Here is a 27141-nt window from a genome sequence, read left to right as displayed (position 1 = left end):
TAGTGTAAACCTGTCTCTTCTCTCCCTCATTTGCCTGGTCTGCCTTCTCCTTACCAAGACTATTCAGATGTATTCTGTGAAAAGCAGGCTGAGTCTCGACCTCCACATCGTCCTTACGACTGCCCCATTGATTTACAGCCTGGTACCATGCCTCCTTGATTAAGAATTTAACCGTTATCAGTCCCTGAGACACAAGCCATGGCAAAATATATTCAGGAGAACCTCCAAAAGGGATTTATCTGTAAGTCCTCTCTCTCCTGCTGGAGCATGTTTCTTCTTTGTTGGAAAAAAAGATGGTTCTCTTTGTCCATGTATTGACTACAGGGGACTTAATAAGATCACGATCAAAAATCGCTATCCTCTTCCTCTGATTTCTGAACTTTTTGATCGTCTACGGGGTGCCAGGGTCTTCTCTAAACTGGATTTGCGAGGAGCATACAACCTTATCCGTATCCACGAGGGAGACAATTGGAAGATGGCCTTCAATACCTGTGATGAACATTTTGAGTATCCTGTGATGCCTTTCGGACTCTGTAATGCCCCAGCTGTCTTTCAGGAATTCGTCAACGATATCTTCCGAGATCTACTCTACACCTGTGTTGTCGTTTATCTTGATGACATCTTGATCTACTCACCCAACTTGGAGGAGCATCGCTCACATGTCCATCTGGTTCTTCAGTGCCTCCAGGAGAATCATCTTTACGCCAAACTGGAAAAGGGCCAATTCGAGAGTTCTAGCTTTCCGTTCCTAGGTTACATTGTTTCTCATCAAGGTCTACAGATGGATCCTGACAAACTGACTGCAGTATTGGATTGGCCTCGTCCTACTGGTCTTCGTGCCATTCAACACTTTTTGGGATTCGCCAATAATTATCGTCAGTTCATCCCTCATTTCTCTTCTGTGGTTGCTCCGATTGTGGCTTTTAATAAGAAGAACTCTAAGCCTAAGTCATGGCCTCTTGAGGCCGAAGAGGCCTTCACTCGCTTAAAGACTGCATTTGCCTCTGTCCCTGACCTCACAAGACCAGATCCGGAGAAACCCTTTGCTTTGGAGTTGGATGCTTCCTCCGTAGGAGCCGGTGCCATTCTTACCCAGAAAAACTCCAAGGGCAAGACAGTAACCTTTGGTTACTTTTCTAAGACTTTCTGACCTGCAGAGAGGAACTACTCCATTGGAGATCGAGGACTCCTTGTTATTAAGCTTGCCCTGGAGGAGTGGCGACATATGTTAGAAGGGTCTCCTCATCCGGTCAGTATCTATTCTGACCATAAGAATCTCCTATACCTCCAGTCTGTACAACATTTGAATCCCCAGGCAAGGTGGTCTCTTTTCTTTTCCAGATTTAATTTCTTCATTCTCTTTTGTCCCGCTGACAAAAACGTCAGAGCCGATGCTCTTTCCAGATCCTCCGATGTAATTGGAATGGACTCCATGCCCAGACACATTATTCCTCCTGAACATTTGATCTCTGCAGCTCCCGCCAATTTAAGACAACATTAAACACTTTATTATTTTGCACTTTTTAAGTCCCTGTAGGGGACTATTATAACCCCTTAAATGGGCACTGTCAGATGAAAAAACTTTTTATATGTTGTACATCTTTGCAAGACATTAACTTTTCTAATATACTTCATAAGAACATTTTATTTCCTTTTTATAGAAATCATGGCTATAAAATCATGGCTTTGTCCAAGCTGAAACAAAAGCATGGGCAAAGTCCAGTAAGTGAGGTTGGACTAGCCCTAGCACAGTCTGATAGGACAGGAGAGAGCACAGAGGAGTGCTATCAGACAGAAGAGAGCACAGAAGAGTGCTATCAGACAGGAGAGAGCACAGAGGAGTCCTATCCGACAGGAGATAACAGTGGAGTACTATCAGACAGGAGAGAGCACAGAGGAGTACTATGAGGCAGGAGAGAGCACAGAGGAGTGCTATCAGACAGGATAAAGCACAGAGGAGTGCTATCAGACAGGAGAGAGCACAGAGGAGTGCTATCAGACAGGAGAGAGCACAGAGGAGTCCTATCAGACAGGAGAGTGTACAGAGGAGTCCTATCAGACAGGGGAGAGCACAGAGGAGTGCTATCAGATAGGAGAGAGCACAGAGGAGTACTATCAAACAGGAGTAAGCACAGAGGAGTACTATCAGACAGGAGAGAGCACAGAGGAGTGCTATCAGACAGGAGGGAGTACAGAGGAGTGTTATCAGACAGGAGAGAGCACAGAGGAGTCCTATCAGACAGGGGAGAGCACAAGGAGTGCTAGCAGATAGGAGAGAGCACAGAGGAGTACTATCAGACAAGAGAGAGTACAAAGGAGTACTATCAGACAGGAGAGAGCACAGAGGAGTACTATCAGACAGGAGAGAGCACAGAGGAGTACTATCAGACAGGAGAGAGCACAGAGGAGTGCTATCAGACAGGAGGGAGTACAGAGGAGTGTTATCAGACAGGAGATAGCACAGAGGAATCCTATAAGACAGGGGAGAGCACAGAGGAGTGCTAGCAGATAGGAGAGAGCACAGAGGAGTACTATCAGACAAGAGAGAGCACAAAGGAGTGCTATCAGACAGGAGAGAGTACAGAGGAGTGCTATCAGACAGGAGAGAGCACAGAGGAGTACTATCAGACAGGAGAGAGCACAGAGGAGTACTATCAGACAGGAGAGAGCACAGAGGAGTGCTATCAGACCGGAGAGAGCACAGAGGAATCCTATCAGACAGGGGAGAGCACAGAGGAGTGCTATCAGATAGGAGAGAGCGCAGAGGAGTACTATCAGACAGGAGAGAGCACAGAGGAGTACTATCAGACAGGAGAGAGCACAGAGGAGTGCTATCAGACAGGAGGGAGTACAGAGGAGTGTTATCAGACAGGAGAGAGCACAGAGGAGTCCTATCAGACAGGGGAGAGCACAAGGAGTGCTAGCAGATAGGAGAGAGCACAGAGGAGTACTATCAGACAAGAGAGAGCACAAAGGAGTACTATCAGACAGGAGAGAGCACAGAGGAGTGCTATCAGACAGGAGAGAGTACAGAGGAGTGCTATCAGACAGGAGAGAGCACAGAGGAGTGCTATCAGACAGGAGAGAGCACAGAGGAGTCCAATAAGACAGGAGAGTGTACAGAGGAGTCCTATCAGACAGGGGAGAGCACAGAGGAGTGCTATCAGATAGGAGAGAGCACAGGGGAGTATTATCAGACAGGAGAGAGCACATGGGAGTACTATCAGACAGGAGAGAGCACAGAGGAGTGCTATCAGACAGGAGGGAGTACAGAGGAGTGTTATCAGACAGGAGAGAGCACAGAGGAATCCTATCAGACAGGGGAGAGCACAGAGGAGTGCTAGCAGATAGGAGAGAGCACAGAGGAGTACTATCAGACAAGAGAGAGCACAAAGGAGTACTATCAGACAGGAGAGAGCACGGAGGAGTGCTATCAGACAGGAGAGAGTACAGAGGAGTGCTATCAGACAGGAGAGAGCACAGAGGAGTACTATCAGACAGGAGAGAGCACAGAGGAGTGCTATCAGACAGGAGAGAGCACAGAGGAATCCTATCAGACAGGGGAGAGCACAGAGGAGTGCTATCAGATAGGAGAGAGCGCAGAGGAGTACTATCAGACAGGAGAGAGCGCAGAGGAGTCCTATTAGACAGGGGAGAGCACAGAGGAGTGCTAGTCCACCCTCACTTCGTGTTCATGCCCATGCTTCAGCTTGGACAAAGCTATGATTTTATATGCCATGATTTCTATTAAAAGGAGAAAAAAAATTCTTATGAAGAATATTAGAAAAGTTCATGTTTTGCCAAGATGTACAACATATAAGATTTTTTTGAATCTGACAGTGCCCACTGCTAATACCGCACATCAGGCCGATGTTTGCAATTAACCCTTTAGACGCCACAATCAAAGTTCACCATGGTGTCTAAATGCAGATCGGGACCACTGCAACAAAATGGCGGGGTCCTAATCAGTTGAAGTGATGGGCGGAGGTCCCTTATCATGCTGCCATGAAAAGATTTTCCACTAAGAATTCTTTCATTTAAAATCACAATTTCATTAGCCAGAATAATAGGATAAATATCATCCCTTTTTTTAATCCTCCATATATTTAGATTCTGGATAACTGAGTTATCCTCATACCAGATCCCGAATATTTTGCCTTTCTCTGGACGCAGTAACCCTGCAATAACCCCTTGATGAAAAGAAGAAGAAGTTTCACAACTTGGACATCTGTTGGTATTTGCTGGACCAAATGAGGGACAGAAAACTAGTAAAGACACCATAGCTAGGTGTATCAAACCAACAATTCGCCTGGTCTGTGTAAATTCAGGGGTCCCAGTTTTTGGCCACCCGGGCTTAGAGAAGAGGGGCTCCATTAGAGCCAATCTGTAAGGCAGAAACTTTGTCCTCTCCATTTAACATCTTCCATCATTATTCGTTAGATGTGGATAAGCTGTTGTGGTGAGGGGAAAATTGGTAATAGAATTTAATGATTATTTTGTTTCCTCGAATCACAACAGCACCCTTTCATTCTTGGCTTTCAATTATTTTTCCTTTTCACTGGGTGTTTGTTTTTAACTTGGATGAAGCATATAAAAATATGCGGTTAGGCCTATAGAAATACACAGTTTTTTTTTTGTTGTTGTTGTTGTTTATTTTGGCTTGATAACGCTAATTCCTTTTTTTTTTTTTTTTTTCTATCTTTGTGCTTTCTCTCCCTGGGGGTGGGGTCCCTGTCTCCATGGTGCTGTTGTGGTTCATGAAAGTCAAAATACAGGTAAGTGTAGTTTTTGATGCAAAAACAGTCCAAAAGATGTCTCTTACACTTTCGTTTACTGATGTTTTAATAATGGCTGTTATTCAAAATGTATTTATTGAAAAGGAAAAACTAAAATGTTGCATTTACGTAAGTATTCAGACTATTTACCCAGTACTTAGTTAAAGCTCTCTCAGATTGGATGGGGACCAATGGTGGAAACCATTTTCATGTCTCTCGAGAGATGTTCAAGTGTGGTTAAGTCATGGCTCTGGCTGGGCCACTGAAGGGCATTCACAGAGATGTCCCTAAGCCACTTCTGTGTTGTCTTGGCTGTGTGCTTAAATGATACCTGTTACATCACTTCAGCAGCAGGATATGTTTAAAGCTCATAGCACAAGACTTGCTCCAAGACTGACATGATTGGAGGACAAATTTCCGGAAGTCCTTTGGCATGGGACTTATGGAAATACATCCTCTGATCATGTCAAGCTTAAAGCAAGCAAGTTTTAAAGCGAGCTTTAACCCCTTAAGGACTCTTTTTGACCTTAAAGGGGTACTCCAGAGGAAGTGCTTTTCTTTTTGTATTTATTTTCTGTCTTACCACAGCGCTCTCTGCTGACACCTCTGTCCATGTCAGGAACTGTCCAGACCAGGATAGGTTTGCTATGGGGATTTGCTCATGCTCTGGACAGTTCCTGACATGGACAGAGGTGTCAGCAGAAAGCACAGTGGTCAGACAGAAAAGAAATTCAAAAAGTACTTCCTCTGGAGCAGTTGATAAGTAATGGAAGGATTAAGATTTTTTTATAGACTTAATTTACAAATCTGTTTAACTTTCTAGAGCCAATTGGTAAGAAATGGGGCATACAGCAGCTGATGATTACTGGAAGGATAAAGATTTTTTTTTATAGAAGTAATTTAAAAATCTGTCTAACATTTTGGCATCAGTTGATTTGAAAAAAAACAAAAAACTTTTCCACTGGTGGAGTGAAGGTTGACCTTCTGCATGTTTCTCCTGTCTGCACACCATGTGTCATAGCAAAGAGTCTGTATACTTACATACAAAATCTTAGGCTTTCCTTTCTAAAATTCTGTTTTACTTTGTCATTAGGGGGTATTGAGTGCAGATTGATGTTTTATTTATTTTAGCACAGGGCCACAACATAACAAAATGGGAAAAAAGTGAAAGTGTCTGAAGAGTATTTATTTAAGCAATCTGATCAGAAACAATTATTTTTTTAACAGCTCATAGAGGTCTGGAGTATTTCAATGAAGAAGATGCAAAAGTGAACTACAGAGAGGTACAGCTATAATGTCACTGAATTATAATTTGGAAACAATTGATATTATATTTGTTATCTATACTCCACCACCAAGAATAATTGGGGGGCAATTATAAGGTTGGTGGACAGAAATGTTCAGTGTGTACTCTTCGTTATCAAAAGAAGAAATTCTAAATTATAAAATATATAATTCACTCTAGTTACAAAGTATGGTTGAAAAAAGACATACTTCCATCAAGTTCAACCAGGGAATTCAAGGGAAGGGGTGTGGTGGGATAAAGGGAAAGGGATGGGATTTTATATTTCTGCATAAGCATTAATGTTATTTTGTTCCAGGAATGTATTTAACCCTGTTTTAAAGCTATCAATTGCTCCTGCTGTGACCAGTTCCTGAGGTAGACTGTTCCATAAGATCACAGTTCTTATGGTAAAGAAGGCGTGTCGCCCCTTTCTCCATATTTTTCGTATGGGACATTTATATACTTATATACATTGATCATATCCCCCCTCAAACATCTCTTCTCAATTGACTAAACAATTCTAACTCTTTTAATTGTTCCTCATAACTAAGATGTTCCATGCCCCATATTAGTTTAGTCGCACGTCTCTGCACCCTTTCCAGCTCCACAGTGTCCCTTTTATGGACAGGTGACCAAAACTGAACAGCATATTCCAGGGAAGGCCGTACCAATTCTTTATAAAGGGGTAGTATTATGTCCCTGTCCCTCAAGTCCATACCTCCTTTTATACACAACAATATCCTGTTGATCTTGGAAGCAGCAGCCTGACATTGTATGCTATTCTGTAGTCTATGATCTACAAGTACACCCAGATCCTTCTCTACCAGTGACTCTGCCAGTTTAATTCCCCCTAAGACATATGATGCACAAAGGTTAATAGTACCCAGATGCACAACATTACATTTATCCACATTAAATCTCATTTGTCAAGTGGATGCCCAGACACTAATCTATATATATATATATATATATATATATATATATATATATATATATATATAGTACACTAAGTCATCTTGTAACTTATGCACATCCTCTATAGACTGTACCGTGCTACAAAGCTTGGTGTCATCTGCAAAGATAGAAACAGAGCTGTTAATCCCATTCTCTATATCATTAATAATTAAATTAAACTAGAGAGGGCCCAGTACTTAACCCTTGGGGTACTCCACTAATAATCAGGGACCAATCAGAGTACAAATCATTGACCACCACTCCCTGGGTACGATCCTTAAGCCAGTTTTCAATCCAGTAACAAACTAAAGTTTCCAAGTCCAAAGACCTTAACTTCCTATCAGACGTCTATGAGGGACAGTATCAAATCCAAAAACACTATATCCACAGCCATCCCTCTGTCAAGGCTTCTACTCACATCTTCATAAAAGCAAATGAGGTTGGTTTGACAACGTCTATCCTTAGTAAACCCATGCTGGCTATCACTTATAATACTATTATCCACTATGCATTCCTGTATGTAGTCCCTTATGACACCTTCAAACAATTTTCCCACAATGCACGTTAAGCTTACCGGTCTATAATTACCTGGGGAAGACCTAGAGCCCTTCTTGAAGATTGGTACCACATTCGCCTTGCGCCAGTCCCTCGGCACAATACCAGAAAATCTCTAAATATCATGAACAAGGGTACAGATATTACTGAACTTAGTTCTCTAAGAAATCTTGGGTGGTATCCATCCGGTCCTGGAGATTTGCTTACATTTACTTTACTTAATTTACTTTGGACCATATCTACATTAAGCCAATTCAGTAGACTACTTGATGTGTTACAAGCACTGTCCCGGGCTACATCAGCTGCTCCCTCTTCCTTGGCATATACAGAACTAAAGAACCCCTTCAGTAGCTCCGCCTTTTCTTGATCGCCAGTAACCATCTCCCCATTATCATTATTAAGAGGTCCTACATGCTCTGTCCTAGGTTTTTTTTGCATTTATATATTTAAAAATAAATATTTAGAATTTGTTTTGCTTTCTTTGGCCAACTGTTTCTCATTTAGAATTTTTGCTGTTTTTATCAAATTTCTACAGATTTTATTAAGGTCTTTGTACTGTTTAAATGTTATAGCTGACCCCTCAGATTTGTATTTTTTGAAGGCTATTTTTTTTGTGGTTTATTGCTCTTTTGACATAATTTGTCAGCCATGTAGGATTTAGTTTTAATGGTTTATATTTTTTTCCCTTAGGAATAAATTTAGCTGTAGAGTTATTCAGTGTTGATTTGAAAATTACCCATTTGCCGTCTGTATCAGTATTTGACAACACCCCAGTCTATGTCCTGTAGTGCAGCTCTCAGCCCAAGAAAGTTTGCCTTATTAAAGTTAAAAGTTTTTGCCCTCCCCGTCTGTTTTTGTTTTTTACACTTTAAGCCAAAAGTAACTATTTTGTGGTCCCTGTTAACAAGGTTTTCACGCACAGTTAAATTCCCAACCAGTCTGCATTGTTGGAAATGACCAGATCCAACAGAGCATCACTTCTTGTTGGGTCCTCCACAAACTGGCCCATAAAATGATCCTGCAATAGATTTAGGAATTATCTCCCCTTTGTAGTTTTAGCCAACCCCTGACCCCAATCTATATCTGGATAGTTAAAACCTCCCTTTATTACCACTGTATCTGCCCAGGCAGCCCTCTCTATTTGTGTATGCATCTGACATTCTATCTCCTCAATGATATTAGGGGGTCTATAGGTTACACCAAAAATGATCTTTTCAGTGTTTCCTTCCTTTTGTAATTCTACCCACAATGATTCCACATCCTCAGAATCATCACACACTATGGCATCGTTCACACTGACTTTCATACCACTTCTAACATACAGACAGACTCCACCACATTTCCTGTTCACCCTATCCTGGTGAAACAATGTAAACCCCTGCAGATTGACAGCCCAGTCATGTGAGGAGTCTAGCCATGTCTCAGTGACCCCAACTATATCAATATGTTCCACCAGTATTAACCTCTTGGGGACACAGGGCATATGCATACGCCCTGCATTCCCGATCCTTAAGGACCCAGGGTGGTGACCCGGAAAATAAGGGGGATCAGGGCCAACACAGCCCCAGTCCACCTGAAGGAAAAGGAGTGAGGTGGCAGGGGTGCCACCCCTCCTATCCCTGCGATTGATCGGTCAGAAGTGACCGACCAATCGCAGAAGGGGGGCAGGGGGGTTAATGTTCAGTTCCCCCGCTCTGCCCACCCATGGGTGTCCAGGCAGAGCGGGGGAACGGTGGAGCTCACCATCCAGGTCCAGGCGGCGATAACGTCATCCGGCAACGGTAGCGGAGATCCTGATGTCATGGCGACGACGGCGCAGAACTTCAGCGGTGGCAATCTGGGTAAGTGGCCTGGAGGTCTGGAGGACCACAATTTAGAGTCTCTAAGCTGTGGCCCTTCAGATCTTGCAAAACTACAAATCCCAGCATTCCCAGACAGAAAATGGCATGGGGGCTTCGTAAATGCACATGGCCCCCCGACTTCTAATCCAACCAAATTCTCTCTCCAAAAGCTCAATGGCGCTCCTTCTCTTCTGAGCCCTGTAGTGCACCCGCTGAGCTCTTTCCGTCCACATATGGGGTATTTCCTTACTCAGAAGAAATGGGGTTACAAATTTTGGGGGGCTGTTTCTCCTATTACCCCTTGTGAAAATGAAAAATTTGCGGTAATACCAGCATTTTATGGAAAAAATAAAATTTTTAATTTTCACGTACCACTTTGACAAACTTTTGTTAATCCCCTGTGGGGTGTTAAGGCTCACTGTACCCCTTGTTACGTTCCTTGAGGGGTGTAGTTTCCCAAACAGGGTGGCATGTGTTTTTTTTTTCTTTGCTGTTCTGGCACAATGGGGGCTTCCTAAATACAACATGCCCCCCCAAAAACCATGACAGCAATATTTGCCCTCCAAAATCCCACAGTTGCTCTTTCCCTCTTGAGCCATGTTGCAAGCCCGCAGAGCACTTTACGTCAACATATGAGGTATTTACTTTGGGCTAGAAATTGGGCTACAAATTTCGTTTTTTCTTTTTGTCCAGTGCAGTTTCTATAATGGGGTCATTTATGGGGCATTTCTCACAGAAAGGCCCCTCAAATCTACTTTAAACTTAACTGGTCCCTGAAAATTTCAGATTTAGAATTTTTCGTGAAAATTTTGATCATTTCTGCTATAATTTGAAGAACTCTAATGTCTTCAAAAAGTAAAAACATGTCAACTTTATGATGTCAACATAAAGTAGACATTGTTACGCCGAGCGCTCCGGGTCCCCGTTCCTCCCCGGAGCGCTCGCCTCATCCCCGTTGCTGCAGCGCCCCGGTCAGATCCACTGACCGGGTGCGCTGCGGTCCCGCCTCCTGCCGGGATGCGATTCGCGTTGCGGGTAGCGCCCGCTCGCGATGCGCACCCCGGCTCCCCTACCTGACTCGCTCTCCGTCTGTTCTGTCCCGGCGCGCGCGGCCCCGCTCCCTAGGGCGCGCGCGCGCCGGGTCTCTGCGATTTAAAGGGCCACTGCGCCGCTGATTGGCGCAGTGGTTCCAATTAGTGTGTTCACCTGTGCACTTCCCTATATCACCTCACTTCCCCTGCACTCCCTGGCCGGATCTTGTTGCCTTAGTGCCTAGTGAAAGCGTTCCCTTGTCTGTTCCTAGCCCGTGTTCCTGACCTCCTGCCGTTGCCCCTGTAATTCTACCCACAATGATTCCACATCCTCAGAATCATCACACACTATGGCATCGTTCACACTGACTTTCATACCACTTCTAACATACAGACAGACTCCACCACATTTCCTGTTCACCCTATCCTGGTGAAACAATGTAAACCCCTGCAGATTGACAGCCCAGTCATGTGAGGAGTCTAGCCATGTCTCAGTGACCCCAACTATATCAATATGTTCCACCAGTATTAACCTCTTGGGGACACAGGGCATATGCATACGCCCTGCATTCCCGATCCTTAAGGACCCAGGGTGGTGACCCGGAAAATAAGGGGGATCAGGGCCAACACAGCCCCAGTCCACCTGAAGGAAAAGGAGTGAGGTGGCAGGGGTGCCACCCCTCCTATCCCTGCGATTGATCGGTCAGAAGTGACCGACCAATCGCAGAAGGGGGGCAGGGGGGTTAATGTTCAGTTCCCCCGCTCTGCCCACCCATGGGTGTCCAGGCAGAGCGGGGGAACGGTGGAGCTCACCATCCAGGTCCAGGCGGCGATAACGTCATCCGGCAACGGTAGCGGAGATCCTGATGTCATGGCGACGACGGCGCAGAACTTCAGCGGTGGCAATCTGGGTAAGTGGCCTGGAGGTCTGGAGGACCACAATTTAGAGTCTCTAAGCTGTGGCCCTTCAGATCTTGCAAAACTACAAATCCCAGCATTCCCAGACAGAAAATGGCATGGGGGCTTCGTAAATGCACATGGCCCCCCGACTTCTAATCCAACCAAATTCTCTCTCCAAAAGCTCAATGGCGCTCCTTCTCTTCTGAGCCCTGTAGTGCACCCGCTGAGCTCTTTCCGTCCACATATGGGGTATTTCCTTACTCAGAAGAAATGGGGTTACAAATTTTGGGGGGCTGTTTCTCCTATTACCCCTTGTGAAAATGAAAAATTTGCGGTAATACCAGCATTTTATGGAAAAAATAAAATTTTTAATTTTCACGTACCACTTTGACAAACTTTTGTTAATCCCCTGTGGGGTGTTAAGGCTCACTGTACCCCTTGTTACGTTCCTTGAGGGGTGTAGTTTCCCAAACAGGGTGGCATGTGTTTTTTTTTTCTTTGCTGTTCTGGCACAATGGGGGCTTCCTAAATACAACATGCCCCCCCAAAAACCATGACAGCAATATTTGCCCTCCAAAATCCCACAGTTGCTCTTTCCCTCTTGAGCCATGTTGCAAGCCCGCAGAGCACTTTACGTCAACATATGAGGTATTTACTTTGGGCTAGAAATTGGGCTACAAATTTCGTTTTTTCTTTTTGTCCAGTGCAGTTTCTATAATGGGGTCATTTATGGGGCATTTCTCACAGAAAGGCCCCTCAAATCTACTTTAAACTTAACTGGTCCCTGAAAATTTCAGATTTAGAATTTTTCGTGAAAATTTTGATCATTTCTGCTATAATTTGAAGAACTCTAATGTCTTCAAAAAGTAAAAACATGTCAACTTTATGATGTCAACATAAAGTAGACATTGTTACGCCGAGCGCTCCGGGTCCCCGTTCCTCCCCGGAGCGCTCGCCTCATCCCCGTTGCTGCAGCGCCCCGGTCAGATCCACTGACCGGGTGCGCTGCGGTCCCGCCTCCTGCCGGGATGCGATTCGCGTTGCGGGTAGCGCCCGCTCGCGATGCGCACCCCGGCTCCCCTACCTGACTCGCTCTCCGTCTGTTCTGTCCCGGCGCGCGCGGCCCCGCTCCCTAGGGCGCGCGCGCGCCGGGTCTCTGCGATTTAAAGGGCCACTGCGCCGCTGATTGGCGCAGTGGTTCCAATTAGTGTGTTCACCTGTGCACTTCCCTATATCACCTCACTTCCCCTGCACTCCCTGGCCGGATCTTGTTGCCTTAGTGCCTAGTGAAAGCGTTCCCTTGTCTGTTCCTAGCCCGTGTTCCTGACCTCCTGCCGTTGCCCCTGACTACGATCCTTGCTGCCTGCCTCGACCTTCTGCTACGTCCGACCTTGCTTCTGCCTACTCCCTTGTACCTCGCCTATCTTCAGCATCTTCAGCAGCCAGAGAGGTGAGCCGTTGCTAGTGGATACGACCTGGTCACTACCGCCGCAGCAAGACCATCCCGCTTTGCGGCGGGCTCTGGTGAAAACCTGTAGTGGCTTAGAACCGGTCCACTAGCGCGGTCCTCGCCAATCCCTCTCTGGCACAGAGGATCCACCTCCTGCCAGCCGGCATCGTGACAGTAGATCCAGCCATGGATCCCGCTGAAGTTCCTCTGCCAGTTGTCGCTGACCTCCCTACGCTGGTCGCCCAGCAAGCTCGTCAGATCGCCCAGCAGTCGCAACAGATAGCGCAACGAGATCAACAGCTGGCATACTTGACCTCCGAGGCACTGCGTATTCAGTCACAGATACAGCAGCTGCAGCCGCAGATACAGCAACAGCTACAGCTGCAACTACCTTCTCCGCCGCCGGCTCCTGCAACTCCTCCGCAGCAACCGGCCGTTCCTAACCCCTGCTTGTCCCTGCCGGACAAATTTGGCGTAAAGATCGCCCAACGAGATCAACAGCTGGCATACTTGATCTCCGAGACACAGCGTCTTCAGTCACAGTTACAGCAGCTGCTGCCGCAGATACAGCAACTTCAGTCACAGCTACAGCTGCAACAACCATCTCCTCCGCCGGCTCCTGCAACTCCTCCGCAGCAACCGGCCGTTCCTAACCCCTGCTTGTCCCTGCCGGACAAGTTTGATGGGGACCGCAATGATTCTGCCACAGCCACAGTCCAGTCCTTCTTCGCTGAGGTCCGTGGTGTCTTCGAGGAGCCTGCCCGAGCTTCTTCTGCCGAGATTGCCCTGCTGAACCTGGAACAGGGTGTTTCTTCCATTGGCGAGTACGCCATTCAGTTCCGTGCTCTTGCTTACGAGTTGTCCTGGAATAGTGAGGTTCTCTGCGCGACCTTTAAAAAAGGCCTATCCAGCAACATTAAAGATGTTCTGGCCGCACGAGAGACTCCTGCTGACCTACATGAACTCATTCATCTTGCCACTCGCATTGACATGCGTTCTTCCGGATGGCGTCTGGAGCTCCGCCTGGATATGGACTTTGTTCGCACGAAGCGTTTTTTCTCCCCGGCTCCTCTCTCCTCTGGTCCTCTGCAATCCGTTCCTGTGCTTCCCGCCGCGGAGGCTATGCAAGTTGACCGGTCTCGCTTGACACCTCAAGAGAGGACACGACGCCGCATGGAGAATCTTTGCCTGTACTATGCCGGTACCGAACACTTCCTGAAGGATTGTCCTATCCGTCCTCCCCGCCTGGAAAGACGTACGCTGACTCCGCACAAAGGTGACACAGTTCTTGATGTCAACTCTGCTTCTCCACGCCTTACTGTGCCTGTGCGGATATCTGCCTCTACCTTCTCCTTCTCTACTATGGTCTCCTTGGATTCCGGATCTGCAGGAAAAATTTTTTTGGCCTCTCTTATCAACAGGTTCTACGTCCCTGTGACCAGTCTCGCCAGACCCCTCTACATCTATTGTATTAACAATAAAAGATTGGACTGTCTCATGCGTTTCCGCACAGAACCCCTCCTAATGTGCATCGGACCTCATCACGGAAAAATTGACTTTTTTTTCCTCAGGTTCTTTGGCCCCAAGAAGAGGGGGAGACCCAAGGGGGGGGGTACTGTTACGCCGAGCGCTCCGGGTCCCCGTTCCTCCCCGGAGCGCTCGCCTCATCCCCGTTGCTGCAGCGCCCCGGTCAGATCCACTGACCGGGTGCGCTGCGGTCCCGCCTCCTGCCGGGATGCGATTCGCGTTGCGGGTAGCGCCCGCTCGCGATGCGCACCCCGGCTCCCCTACCTGACTCGCTCTCCGTCTGTTCTGTCCCGGCGCGCGCGGCCCCGCTCCCTAGGGCGCGCGCGCGCCGGGTCTCTGCGATTTAAAGGGCCACTGCGCCGCTGATTGGCGCAGTGGTTCCAATTAGTGTGTTCACCTGTGCACTTCCCTATATCACCTCACTTCCCCTGCACTCCCTGGCCGGATCTTGTTGCCTTAGTGCCTAGTGAAAGCGTTCCCTTGTCTGTTCCTAGCCCGTGTTCCTGACCTCCTGCCGTTGCCCCTGACTACGATCCTTGCTGCCTGCCTCGACCTTCTGCTACGTCCGACCTTGCTTCTGCCTACTCCCTTGTACCTCGCCTATCTTCAGCATCTTCAGCAGCCAGAGAGGTGAGCCGTTGCTAGTGGATACGACCTGGTCACTACCGCCGCAGCAAGACCATCCCGCTTTGCGGCGGGCTCTGGTGAAAACCTGTAGTGGCTTAGAACCGGTCCACTAGCGCGGTCCTCGCCAATCCCTCTCTGGCACAGAGGATCCACCTCCTGCCAGCCGGCATCGTGACAGACATATTGTATTTGTGAATCAATATATAATTTATTTGGAATGTCCATTTTCCTTACAAGGAAATTTGGAAAAATGCTACATTTTCAAAATTTTCATGAAATTTGGGGATTTTTCACCAAGAAAGGATGCAAAAAATCTCAATCCTTCCAGTACTTATCAGCTGTTGTATGCTTAACAGTTCTTATCTTTTTGAATTTCCTTTCTGTCTGACCACAAGTGCTTTTTGTTGACACCTTTGTCAATGTCAGGAACTGTCCGGAGCAAGAGAGGTTTGCTAGGGGGATTTGCTCCTAGGGGGATTTACTCTGGACAGTTCCTAAAATTGACAAAGGTGTCAACAGAGAGCACTGTGGTCAGACAGAAAGGAAATTCAAAAAGAAAAGAACTTCCTGTGTATTATACAGCAGTTGATAAGTACTGGGAGGATTGGAATTTACAAATCTGTTTAACTTTCTGGCACCAGTTTATTTAAAAGAAAATGTTTTCCAGTGGAGTACCCCTCGTGTCATGAGGGGGCGGGTCTATGACGTCATGAGCTCCCAGCACCGGCTCCAGCGTTCGGGACAGTTTGTTCTAAACGCTGAGCAGCGGAGTACCCCTTTAATGATACTGACATGGTTAAATAGAGATAAGAAAATTACATTCATAAGACATTGGTCACCATGGGTAGATTTAAGGAGTAAAAGAACAATTTGTAAACAGTAATAAAAGAGTGAAAAATTAAGTTTTTTATATGTATAATTTTCTTCTGCCTTTCTCACTTGGAAATGGGTTGGTTGGGTAATTGGGAAAGGTAATAATAATGTTAGTGGGGAAAATAAAATGGTATGTGTTATATAGTAAATGATGGTATTGTTTGTTAATATGAATATAGAAATCTCTTTATTAAAGAATTTACCACTTTTATGTTATTAAACACAACGTTTTACCAGTTATTACAGAAACATTCTGATGCTTTCCAAGCTGGAAGTGTTTATCCTGACACTTTTTATCAGAGTGTCTGTAGGCACGGTGAGTATATGAAATGTATTGGAACATCATTTTTGTTGTTGTCATTAATTTGAGGACTTCATACAGACAAATCTGTTACCATGTAAGTTTAGACGCATACAAAGAAATGTTGATTGCTGTGGTATCTGTAGGGCAATATCATCATGTGTCGGAAGACTCTCACTGGACCCCATTCTTGGAGACTAGTGTTAAATACATAAGGAGAACCTATCCATTACCCTGGAATGAGGTATTACTCAACTCTAGAACTATTCTTTACATGTCAGCTGACATTTACTCAATGGCCCTCATTTACTAAAGTCCAAGCGACTTTTTCTCGGTTATTACGCCTAAATTTTAGTCGCAACGTCTGTGCGACTAATTATGCGACCAAATTTTAGTCACACAGCCGACATTTTAGAAAACACTAGGAGTGTTTTTTTTTTCATTCTGAAATGGGCGTTTTAGGCAAAAATAGGCGTTTTGCCGACAAAGAACAAAAATTACTCAGAGTACTTTGAAAATCACTCGACAAAAAGTGTGTGTCACGATTCGGCTGGCTGGAGGTGGATCCTCTGTGCCAGAGAGGGATTGGCGTGGACCGTGTCGGTGGACCGGTTCTAAGTTGCTACTGGTATTCACCAGAGCCCGCCGCAAAGCGGGATGGTCTTGCAGCGGCGCTAGCAACCAGGTCGTATCCACCGGCAACGGCTCAACCTCTCTGACTGCTGAGATAAGCACGGTACAAGGGAGTAGACAAGAGCAAGGTCGGACGAAGCAGAAGGTCAGGGCAGGCAGCAAGGATCGTAGTCAGGGGCAACGGCAGGAGGTCTGGAACACAGGCTAGGAACACACAAGGAACGCTTTCACTGGCACAATGGCAACAAGATCCGGCAAGGGAGTGCAGGGGAAGTGAGGTATAAGTAGGGAAGTGCACAGGTGAAGATACTGATTAAAACCTCATGCGCCAATCAGTGGCGCACCGGCCCTTTAAATCGTAAAGACCCGGCGTCCGCGCGCCCTAAGGAGCGGGGCCGCGCGCGCCGGGACAGCACAGACGGGGAACGGGTCTGGTAAGCGAGTCGGGATGCGCATCGCGAGCGGGCGCGTCCTGCATCGCGAATCGCATCCCGGCTGGGAACATTATCGCAGCGCACCCGGTCGGCAGGTCTGAACGGGGCGCTGCGAATAGGAGAACGCTGTGAGCGCTCCGGGGAGGGGCGGGGACCCGGAGCGCTTGGCGTAACAGTGTGACTTTGCCTCACACAATAACCGACAGTCAAGAGGTCAATGAAATTCCAAAAATGGAGTGATTTCTAACAAGGGACTGTTCGCCATTGTGTTTTTTTGTGAAAGTAACTTATTTTATAACCTGAAAACATTTTATACAGTTCAACATTTTTATGAATAAAATATTGAATGATTTTGTGATAGTTAATGTTTATATTTTTTTTTTCTTTTTAACACATTTGCAATATTAGGTTTAAATCAATTTAACACCCAAGCTGATAAACAAGGAGAATTGTTGGAATGTTTGAAAAATTATAACACATGAATAGTTTTGATTCATGGAAATATTTTTTAACAAACAAGTCTAAACCAGTTTGACTCACACAACTAATTTTATTAGCTCGGGGTTTGTGCGACACAATTGACCAGTGCGACACAAAAAAACGTGCAACACAAAAATAACCGACATGTGCGACAGAATAATAAATAAGCCTGAAAAAAAAGACGAGTGATATTGAAATCACTGCAGAATAAACACTCCACTCTTAGTAAATCAGGGCCAATGACTTAGTTTGACATGACATAATACATTCTGCGCCGTATGTCCATTGGGTAATCTTCCTTACATATTCTTTTTCACTGTTATACAGGAAGCTCAGAAACTGGTAGCCTTTTTATTTGGTATAGCCTCCCATATGGTAGCTGATGTGAGCTGGCACAGTTTGGGAATTGCCCAAGGCTTCCTAATAGCTATGGCAGAAGTAAGTATACAGACTGTCATTATGCATATATTATAATAGATAATTTTCCTGCATGATTTCTACTGACTACTACAATGTATTGTTCTTTATTGTAATTTTTCCCCAGATTGATTTTCATGGGTCATACTCTGAAGCCCATCAGGCTGGCGACTTCGGTAATTCTGAGTTTAATAAAAGTTAAAATATAATTTCTTACAATTACCTTCTGCCAATGGGTCAATAGTAGTATTATGATTAATGCAATAGTATATTGGTATATCATTGTAAGCAATAAACCCCTGTAGTTTACGTCACATTAAACTCCCAATATATGAGCAGGAGAAAGCTTCGACCACCTTTTAACTACCTGTAAGCATTTTTCTAACTATAAAGAGATTTTGGTATGTCATGTTTATTTGTAACACTATTTTACTATAGCTTAAAGGGGTTCTTTACCATAAGGTGATTTTAGTACGTACCTGGCAGACAGTAATGGACATGCTAAGAAGGATGTGCGCTTGTCTTGGGGCTAAATGGCTATGTTGTGAGATTACCATAACACTGTGGCTAGCTTTTTGTGAACTGGTATTTCCTGTGTGAGTTTTCTTTTTTTGACTACAAATCCCATAATTCCATTTTCCTCCCTCCCACACATCAGCCACCCCCCCCCCCCCCACCTTAAGGGGTTAACAGAAGTACAAAAAAGTTCAAGGAGTAGTAATTTTGAGCACATTAATCCCAAAATGCCCTCAGAATAACCTAGAAAATAAAATTAGCATGAACACTCTTTTTAAAGATTGTTGGTTGGTATGATCTATGTGCAATTTTAACCTGCTTGTTCCTAATAGTACATCCAAACAGAACATCCTTGCTTTATGGTTTTATATATTATATTTACCCCACAGGTGGTGATGTGCTCAGTCAATATGAAGTTAGCTTTGATTATTTACAGAAAAAATGGTAAGCAAATTAAAAAATAATATGCATTATGTCGTGATACCGTCTTGCGTACAAACCCATTGCCAGACATACATGGCTTTGGGCTGCATGAATAGGCTGCAGCATTAGGTCACTTTCACACTGAAGTATTACAATATGTTTAGTATTTTGCATCAGTTTTTGTAAATAAAAAACCAAGAGTGGAGTGTATACAGAAAAAAGTGTAACGAAAACATTTGCACTGACTTCCAGTTACGCTTAAAGGGGTTCTCCGGTGCTTAAACATCTTATCCCCTATCCAAAGGATAGGGGATAAGATGCCTGATCGCGGGAGTCCCGCAGCTGGGGACGCCTGTGATCATGCACGCGGCACCCCGTGTGACGTCACGCCTGCGCCGGCGTGTGACGTCACACTCCGCCCTGCAATGCACGCCCCCTCCCGTAGGCTTGCATTGAGGGGCGGAGCGTGACGTCGCACGGGGGCGCAGGCGTGACGTCACACGCCGCCCGCCCTGTAGTCGCCCGTAATCAGACCCGGAGCGAACACGCTCCGGGGACTGATTATAAACAGGGTGCCGCGTGCATGATCACGGGTGTCCCCAGCTGAGGGACTCCTGTGATCAGGCATCTTATCCCCTATCCTTTGGATAGGGGATAAGATGGTTAAGCACCAGAGAACCCCTTTAAAGGGGTATTCCAGAAAAAAACTTTTTTTTTATATATATCAACTCACTCCAGGAAGTTAAACAGATTAGTAAATTACTTCTATTAAAAAATCTTAATCCTTTCAGTACTTATGAGCTTCTGAAGTTAAGGTTGTTCTTTTCTGTCTAAATCCTCTCTGATGACACCTGTCTCGGGAAACGCCCAGTTTAGAAGAGGTTTGCTATGGGGATTTGCTTCTAAACTGGGCATTTCCCGAGACAGGTGTCATCAGAGAGGATTTAGACAGAAAAGAACAATCTTCTTCAGAAGCTCATAAGTACTAAAAGGATTAAGATTTTTTAATAGAAGTAATTTACAAATCTGTTTAACTTTCTGGAGCCAGTTGAGCTATATATATATATATATATATATATATATATATATATATAAAGTTTTTTCCTGGAATACCCCTTTAAGGCTAAGTTTCCTCTTTTTTTTTCTTAATGTTTTTGGATATCTGCCACTGGAGTTTTTGAGCCAAAGTCCTTCCTTTATATGTCCTATTCCTTTTGAATACATTTCTGGCTTTGGCTCTAAAACTGCAGTGGCAATATTCCAAAAACTGCCAGAAAAAAAAACAAGTGGAAACTTAGCCTAAGTTGGCCATACACATATGATTGCTGCCATAGGAACATTCATTCAGCAGAACCCTGTTCTTCCCCCAATCCATACAGCGTACCTGTCATTTTCAGGAAAAGCTGCCCTATGTGTTCATGAGGAGCAGCACTATTTCTGGCCATTATATAACTTGCATATGGTATTTTTCAGCATATTTCTGCTCTGCAGGCTTCATCTCTAATTTGCAGTTCTCCCAGAGAAGGTGGATGAGCTCCCTCCTCCCCTCAATAGATTTATATTGCTTGTCTTGCAGACGCAGAACAAAGTGTATCTGATTTTCAGAGAAGAAGCTTTGAGCAGCAGGATGGGGGATTGATAACAGGAGAAATAAGCATTTTTTTAAAATAAGATACTGTATATAACAAAGTCTCTGCACAGTTTATTCCAATAACAGTGTCTATTAAAGTGTGTAGCAAAGGCCCAGCAATAGCTTCAGACCTAGTGGTACCAAGTGGTGCTTAAAGGGGTACTCTGGCCCTAAGACAACTTATCCCCTGTCCAAAGGATAGGGGATAAGATGCCTGATCGCGGTGGTCCTGCCGCTGGGGACCCCCACAATCTCTCATGCAGCACCCACTTGTCTCAGCTGCACAGAGCAATGATCGCTCCATGTCTGGAGACTCACAACCATGGGGCCGGAGTATCGTGATGTCGTGCCCCGCCCCCTTGTGACATCACGCCCCGCCGCCTCCATGCAAACCCATAGACTTGCATTGAGGGGGCAGGGCAGGATGTAACAAGGGGGCGGAGTTGTGAACTCACGATACTCCGGCCCCGTGGTTGTGAGGCTTCACACATGGAGTGATTATCGATTTGTGCAGCTGAGGCAGGTGGGTGCTGTATGAGAGATTGCGGGGGTCCCCAGCGGTGGGACCCCCGCGAACAGGCATCTTATCCCCTATCCTTTGGATAGGAGATAAGATGTCTTAGGGTCGGAGTTCCCACTATAACAGAGACACGCATGAGTCTATTCAGCACTGGCAGTCCTCACTGGTAAAGCAACACAGGCAGATGTAAATTAATGGTAATAATATGTAAAGAGAGTATCAGGCTGCTTAAAGGGAACAATAGGTTGCATTCAACTGCACAGCAAATAGAGATAACATAGACTTTCGGTTTATTGTCACTCAAATATTAGTTCCATGCATTGCTAATACAGCGCCAAAAATAATTTGTCATATGTCTGAAAATGTGTATGTTTGTTTATGTATCAGTACGAGACATACCAACATGGCTCACTATGGTTTGCTTCTTCTCTAGGTATATCCCAGTGAAGGATCTTTTTAACATATATCAGGACCTTTATAACAAGACGGTCATAACAGAGAATATAATCACTGAATGCACATACATACTTTTTCTTGAATTGTAAGTACAGAAATATTCTAGTCATAGAGACACATATATAAAACCATTAACCCCTATAACTAATATCTTTTTTAGATATGGAGAATATATGGCTGCTTCCAAGGTACATACATTTACCAAACTTTTTATTTAAACGTTATAAATACAACAAATCTAGAGAAATTGGTTAATAATTGTATTGTTTTGAATGGATTATCAGCTTTACTCCACATATGCTAGAAAATCGCCCTTCCTTGTGGAGAGATTCCATGAATATTTTCTTGGTGGTGTGGATGACATGGCTGCTTGGTCAACAAACATATTTCATGTAATGAGCTTCCTGTTAGACAACGGTACAAGGTAGGTTATTACCGTTTATGCTGGGTTATTTTTTGGGTTAATTCAGGTTGAATGGAAATGTTAAAAGGCTATTCCAGCTATAGGTGATAGATTGGTGGGGTTTCCATGCCACTTCTTTTCATAACTCCCATATTGTATGTAGCAGCAATGAACATGTTCAATCTCCATATAACTCCTCTGTACTAGTGTGACGAGAAGAGAGACTGGGGTCCACTAGTGTAAACATAGGGGGTCCCTGTTGTCATACACCATAAACCTAAGATAACAATTCACCCATAACACTGGAACATAGTATTAAAAACAGATATTCTAGGAGGTCAAAGTATAAAAAACGGACTAAGTTAGTATTTGTTCTCTACTTTTCATTTAGTGACTGCTCTTTGCCTGAAAATCCTATCTTCATACAGTGCAATGTACAGAAGAGAGACTTCAGTCTGTAAGTAAACGCATGACTTCATGGTCAACTATTTCATATAAAACACATTTTTAATAAACCTAAATTCATTTCGTGCAGTTTCTTGCACACTGCTCTGGTGGCTACACCTATTATGGAGAGAAGTGAGGACAATAGTACCACCAAAAGCTAACATTACACTGGTTTTCGGAGCTTATAAATATAAATAAAGGGGCCTCTGTTTGAATGATCATGCCAACATAGTTTAAAAGTAATTTTTCATTTTGTTGAAAAAAAATGATGCCAGTGTTAAAGGGGTACTCTGGCCCTGAGACATCTTATTCCCTATCCAAAGGATAGGGGATAAGATGTCTCACCGCGGGGGTCCCGCCGCTGGGGACCCCCGCAATCTTGTGTTCGACACCCACTTGTGTCACGATTCCGCTGGCTGGAGGTGGATCCTCTGTGTCAGAGAGGGATCGGCGTGGACCGTGTCGGTGGACCGGTTCTAAGTTGCTACTGGTTTTCACCAGAGCCCACCGCAAAGCGGGATGGTCTTGCAGCGGCGGTAGCAACCAGGTCGTATCCACCGGCAACGGCTCAACCTCTCTGACTGCTGAGATAGGCATGGTACAAGGGATAAGGCAAGAGCAAGGTCGGACGTAGCAGAAGGTCAGGGCAGGCAGCAAGGATCGTAGTCAGGGGCAACGGCAGGAGGTCTGGAACACAGGCTAGGAACACTCAAGGAAAGGCTTTCTCTGGCACAAGGGCAACAAGATCCGGCCAGGGAGTGCAGGGGAAGTGATGTATAAGTAGGGAGTGCACAGGTGGAAACTAATCAGGAAGATTGGGCCAGGCACCATCATTGGTGCACTGGCCCTTTAAATTGCAGAGACCCGGCGCGCGCGCGCCCTAAGGAGCGGGGCCGCGCGCACAGGGACAACACAGACGGGGAACGGGTCAGGTACGGGAGCCGAGATGCGCATCGCGAGCGGGCGCGTCCCGCATCGCGAATCGCATCCCGGCTGGGAGCAATATCGCAGCGCACCCGGTCAGCAGGTCTGACCGGAGCGCTGCGAATAAGAGAACGCTGCAAGCGCTTGGGGGAGGAGCGGGGACCCGGAGCACTCGGCGTAACAACTTGTTTGAGCTGCATGCTGCGGTGCCAGCTCACAAACAGCCGGGTGGCGACCACGGGGCCGGAGTATGATGACGTCATAACTCCGCCCCGTTTGACGTCACCCCCACCTCTGCTATGCAAGTCTATGGGAAGGGGCGAGTCGTGACGTCACCATACTCCGGCCCCGTGGTCGCCACCCAGCTGTTTGTCAGCTGGCACATTATTTAACCCTTTAAGGATCAAGCCAATTTTCATTTTTGCCCTTTGTTTCTTTCCTCCTCGCCCTTTAATAGCCATAATTTTTTTTTTTTTTATCTACACACCCATATAAGGGCTTGTTTTTAGCAGGACCAATTGTACTTTGTAATGTCTTCATTCATTTTTCCATAACATCTGCTCCAAATGGAAAACAAATTATTTATGAGGTGAAATTGAAAAAGGAAGCAATTTTGCAACTGTGGATGTTTTTTTCTTTCAATTGCCATTTTCTGACCCTTATAACTTTATTATTTCTCTGTATGAGGGCTGATTTTTGTGCCATAATCTGTTGTTTGTATCAGTACCATTTTGGTACTGATCGGAATTTTAAATTTTTCTCGATATGCTATGATAAAAAAAAAAATGCTAATTTGCTTCCCCCACCCCACAACATCCTTTTCTGACACATTAAAGGAGTACTCTGGTGGAAAACAATTTTTTTAATCAAATGGTGCCAGAAAGTTAAACAGATTTGTAAATGACTTCTATTTAAAAGTCTTAATCCTTCCAGTATTTATCAGCTGCTGTATGCTCCAAAGGAAGTTCTTTTCTTTTTGAATTTATTTTCTGTCTGACCACACTGCTCTCTGCTGACACCTCTGTCCATTTCAGGAACTGTCCAGAGCAGGAGAAAATCCCCATAGCAAACCTATCCTGCTCTGGACAGTTCCTGACATGGGCAGAGGTGTCAGCAGAGAGCACTGTGGTCAGACAGAAAAGAAAATCAAAAAGAAAAGAACTTCCTCTGTAGTATACAGCAGCTGATAAGTACTGGAAGGATTAAGATGTTTTAATAGAAGTGATTTGTAAATCTGTATAACTTTCTGGCACCAGTTGATTAGAATTTTTTTTCCCCACCGGAGTATCCCTTTAGGCACTAGAAGGTCTTGAGAGTCAGACTGGTAATCACATTACCAATTAAGATTAATGAAACACATAGATGCAGCTGTTCTGGAATAAAACAAATGGCATTGTAGGACTAGTGATAGAGAGTGTGCATGATATAGGCAAAAAACCCAGAGTGCTTCTTTAATTTACTTTGGTAAGAGTGTATTCATACGACAGTATATACTGTATGTTTGACGCAATCCTCCGGCTTCACTATAATGATTTTGATACCTATTGACTAATATGTTTTTACTCTTGTAGTAACACTTCATATTACTATTTTATAGTCCAGGAAAAATACGACTACAGAACAATGAATCCAGAGACTTTAATTTATCATCATCTGTGAAGTCAGTTGGGACTGATATAATCTCATCAGAATCTGGAGTCTATTACCAAATGAATCAATGGGCAGAGGTAAACGCTTTATTCAGCTCTATTCCCAGCCTATTAGATCTATCTTTTTTATGATACTATAAAATCAGATTTTATGATAATGATACGTGTGTATAAGGAGTTTAAAGATTTTGTTTACAATTATATTTATTTTTTGTGCATTGTCCTAATGCATCTATATGGAAAATAAGGCAAATTTGCAAATGGTCTTGATTTAAAAATTGTGAATCTATAGCTTATATGTAGGCTTATATGTCCTTGTGGTAACAGACTACAGTGGTCCCTCAGCATACGATGGTAATTGGTTCCAGGCAGACCATCGTTTGTTGAAACCATTGTATGTTGAGGGATTTGTACCATGGATATCATACTCACATGTCCCCAGAGCTCCGGTCCGTCAGTTCGCCGCTCTTCTGCTGTCGTTATCACTACGTCGCTGCTGCCCTGCTCCGCCGCTCTCTGTTGCCGTCATCACGTTGCTGGTCACGCAGCCCCTATTGGACGGCAGGACGGCGTGAGTGGCAAAGTGATGACGGCGACAGAGAGCAACGGCGCAGAGGAGCAGTGAAATGACGGGCCGGAGCGGCGGGGACATGTAAGTATCATTAAGCGGGGAATATGGGGCACATTAAACTGCTGAAGCAGTCAGCGCTGCCGGATAGCCATCGAATGTCACCTCCTTTTAACTATGGAGGGACTACACAGAGTTTGTCACAGTATAACATTTTTTAACTATTTAAGACTATTTGCAAAGCTGTTTTGTTTCTCCATTTTTGTGGCACAGTGGTCTTCATAAGTCTTAAATGAAAGAAGTTTGGAACAACCAGGACTCTTCTTAAAGCTAGCTGCCCCACCAACCTAAGTAATTGGAGGAGAAGGAACTGATAACCAAGGACACAATGGTCATTCTAGCTGAGCTCCAAAGGCCCTGTGTGCAGATGGGAGAAACTTAAAGTGTACCCGTCAGATCCAACAAAAAATATATATTTTTTAAATATATCACTCAGTACCTAATCCTGACCATGTACATCTAATTTTTTTTGTGTCTAGCACCTTTATTTATTTTTTGATTACACTTTTCATTTAGCTCACTAGTCTGAATTCCTCTCAAAGGGAGGGGGCGTGGCCTCACTGTGCAGGTCTCCGCCCCCTTCCTCAGTATGCTGTCTGCAAACATCTCCCCTAGCATTAGAAAAACAACAACTGCCAGCTTGTCCTCACTGACAGTAGTGGGACACAAGCTGACAGTGGGAGGATGTTTCCTCCAGCTGTGAACCCTGCATTCACAGCTGTCAGTCAAGGAAGTGTGTCCATGACATAGGTGATGACGCATGGACACAGCATATGGCAGAGTGTCCAGAAAGAAGCCTCTCCTCAGCGAAAGACTCAACTGGAGTTTGCAAAAAAGCATAGACTGGGAAAAAAATATTACCTTGTCTATTGAAACCTAGAGTAAAGTTTTTGACCTCCATTCTAAGTGTCATGTCTAAAAGAACTAGGGGTACTGCTCATCCCCTGCCAGTTTTTCAGTATATGGGGCAGGGAGATTGTTCGATTAAGCTTTGCCTTAACCCTGACCAAAGTACAGAGATATTCATAATGAAAACATGATCCAGAGTACTTTAGACCTCAGACTGGGCTGAAGGCACACCTTCCAACAAGACATTTCACAGAGCCAATACAACACAGGAGTAAAGTGGGGACAAATCTGTAAATGACCAGAGCCCTGACTCGAACCCAACTGAACATCTTTGGAAAGACCTGAAAATGGTTTTCACTGACAGTCCCCATCTACCTGACAGAGCTTGAGAGGACCTTCAGAAAAAAAAAGCAGAAAATGCTGAAAATCCAGGTGGGCAAACCTTTTGACATGATACCTAAGAAGACTAGAGGCTGTAATCGCTGTCAAAGGCAAATGCTTATCTCAGTACAATATTAAAGATTTCTAACATTCTGTTTTACTTTATTATTATGGGGTATTGAGTGCAGAGTGATGGAGAAAAGCTTTTTCTTAAATTTTAGTTCAAGTTTAC

The 27141-nt window shown here is 44.8% G+C and overlaps 1 protein-coding gene across 6 annotated transcripts in view; it reads left to right on the top strand.

Moving 5' to 3' along the window:
* GPLD1 (glycosylphosphatidylinositol specific phospholipase D1) overlaps window positions 1-27141 on the top strand; it is an 86050-nt gene that overhangs the window by 6578 nt on the left and 52331 nt on the right. For 5 of the 6 annotated variants that reach the window (XR_008844153.1, XM_056521299.1, XM_056521298.1 and 2 more), the window contains exons 3-13: window positions 6003-6058; window positions 16056-16134; window positions 16266-16363; window positions 17994-18104; window positions 18211-18259; window positions 18989-19043; window positions 21606-21713; window positions 21789-21816; window positions 21913-22052; window positions 22423-22488; window positions 25000-25129. Coding sequence is in view for 5 of the 6 variants with exons in the window: in XM_056521299.1 (XP_056377274.1) it covers window positions 6003-6058; window positions 16056-16134; window positions 16266-16363; window positions 17994-18104; window positions 18211-18259; window positions 18989-19043; window positions 21606-21713; window positions 21789-21816; window positions 21913-22052; window positions 22423-22488; window positions 25000-25129 (920 nt within the window). In the remaining variant the exon portion in view is untranslated. The remainder of the gene's footprint in view (window positions 1-6002; window positions 6059-16055; window positions 16135-16265; window positions 16364-17993; window positions 18105-18210; window positions 18260-18988; window positions 19044-21605; window positions 21714-21788; window positions 21817-21912; window positions 22053-22422; window positions 22489-24999; window positions 25130-27141) is intronic. The other variant, XM_056521300.1, reaches the window with a different exon arrangement.

This window comes from Hyla sarda, chromosome 5, assembly GCF_029499605.1.
Source record: "Hyla sarda isolate aHylSar1 chromosome 5, aHylSar1.hap1, whole genome shotgun sequence".
NCBI lineage: Eukaryota > Metazoa > Chordata > Amphibia > Anura > Hylidae > Hyla > Hyla sarda.
The sequence above is the reverse complement of the archived record's forward strand: the minus strand, read 5'-3'. Positions and strand labels throughout refer to the sequence as shown.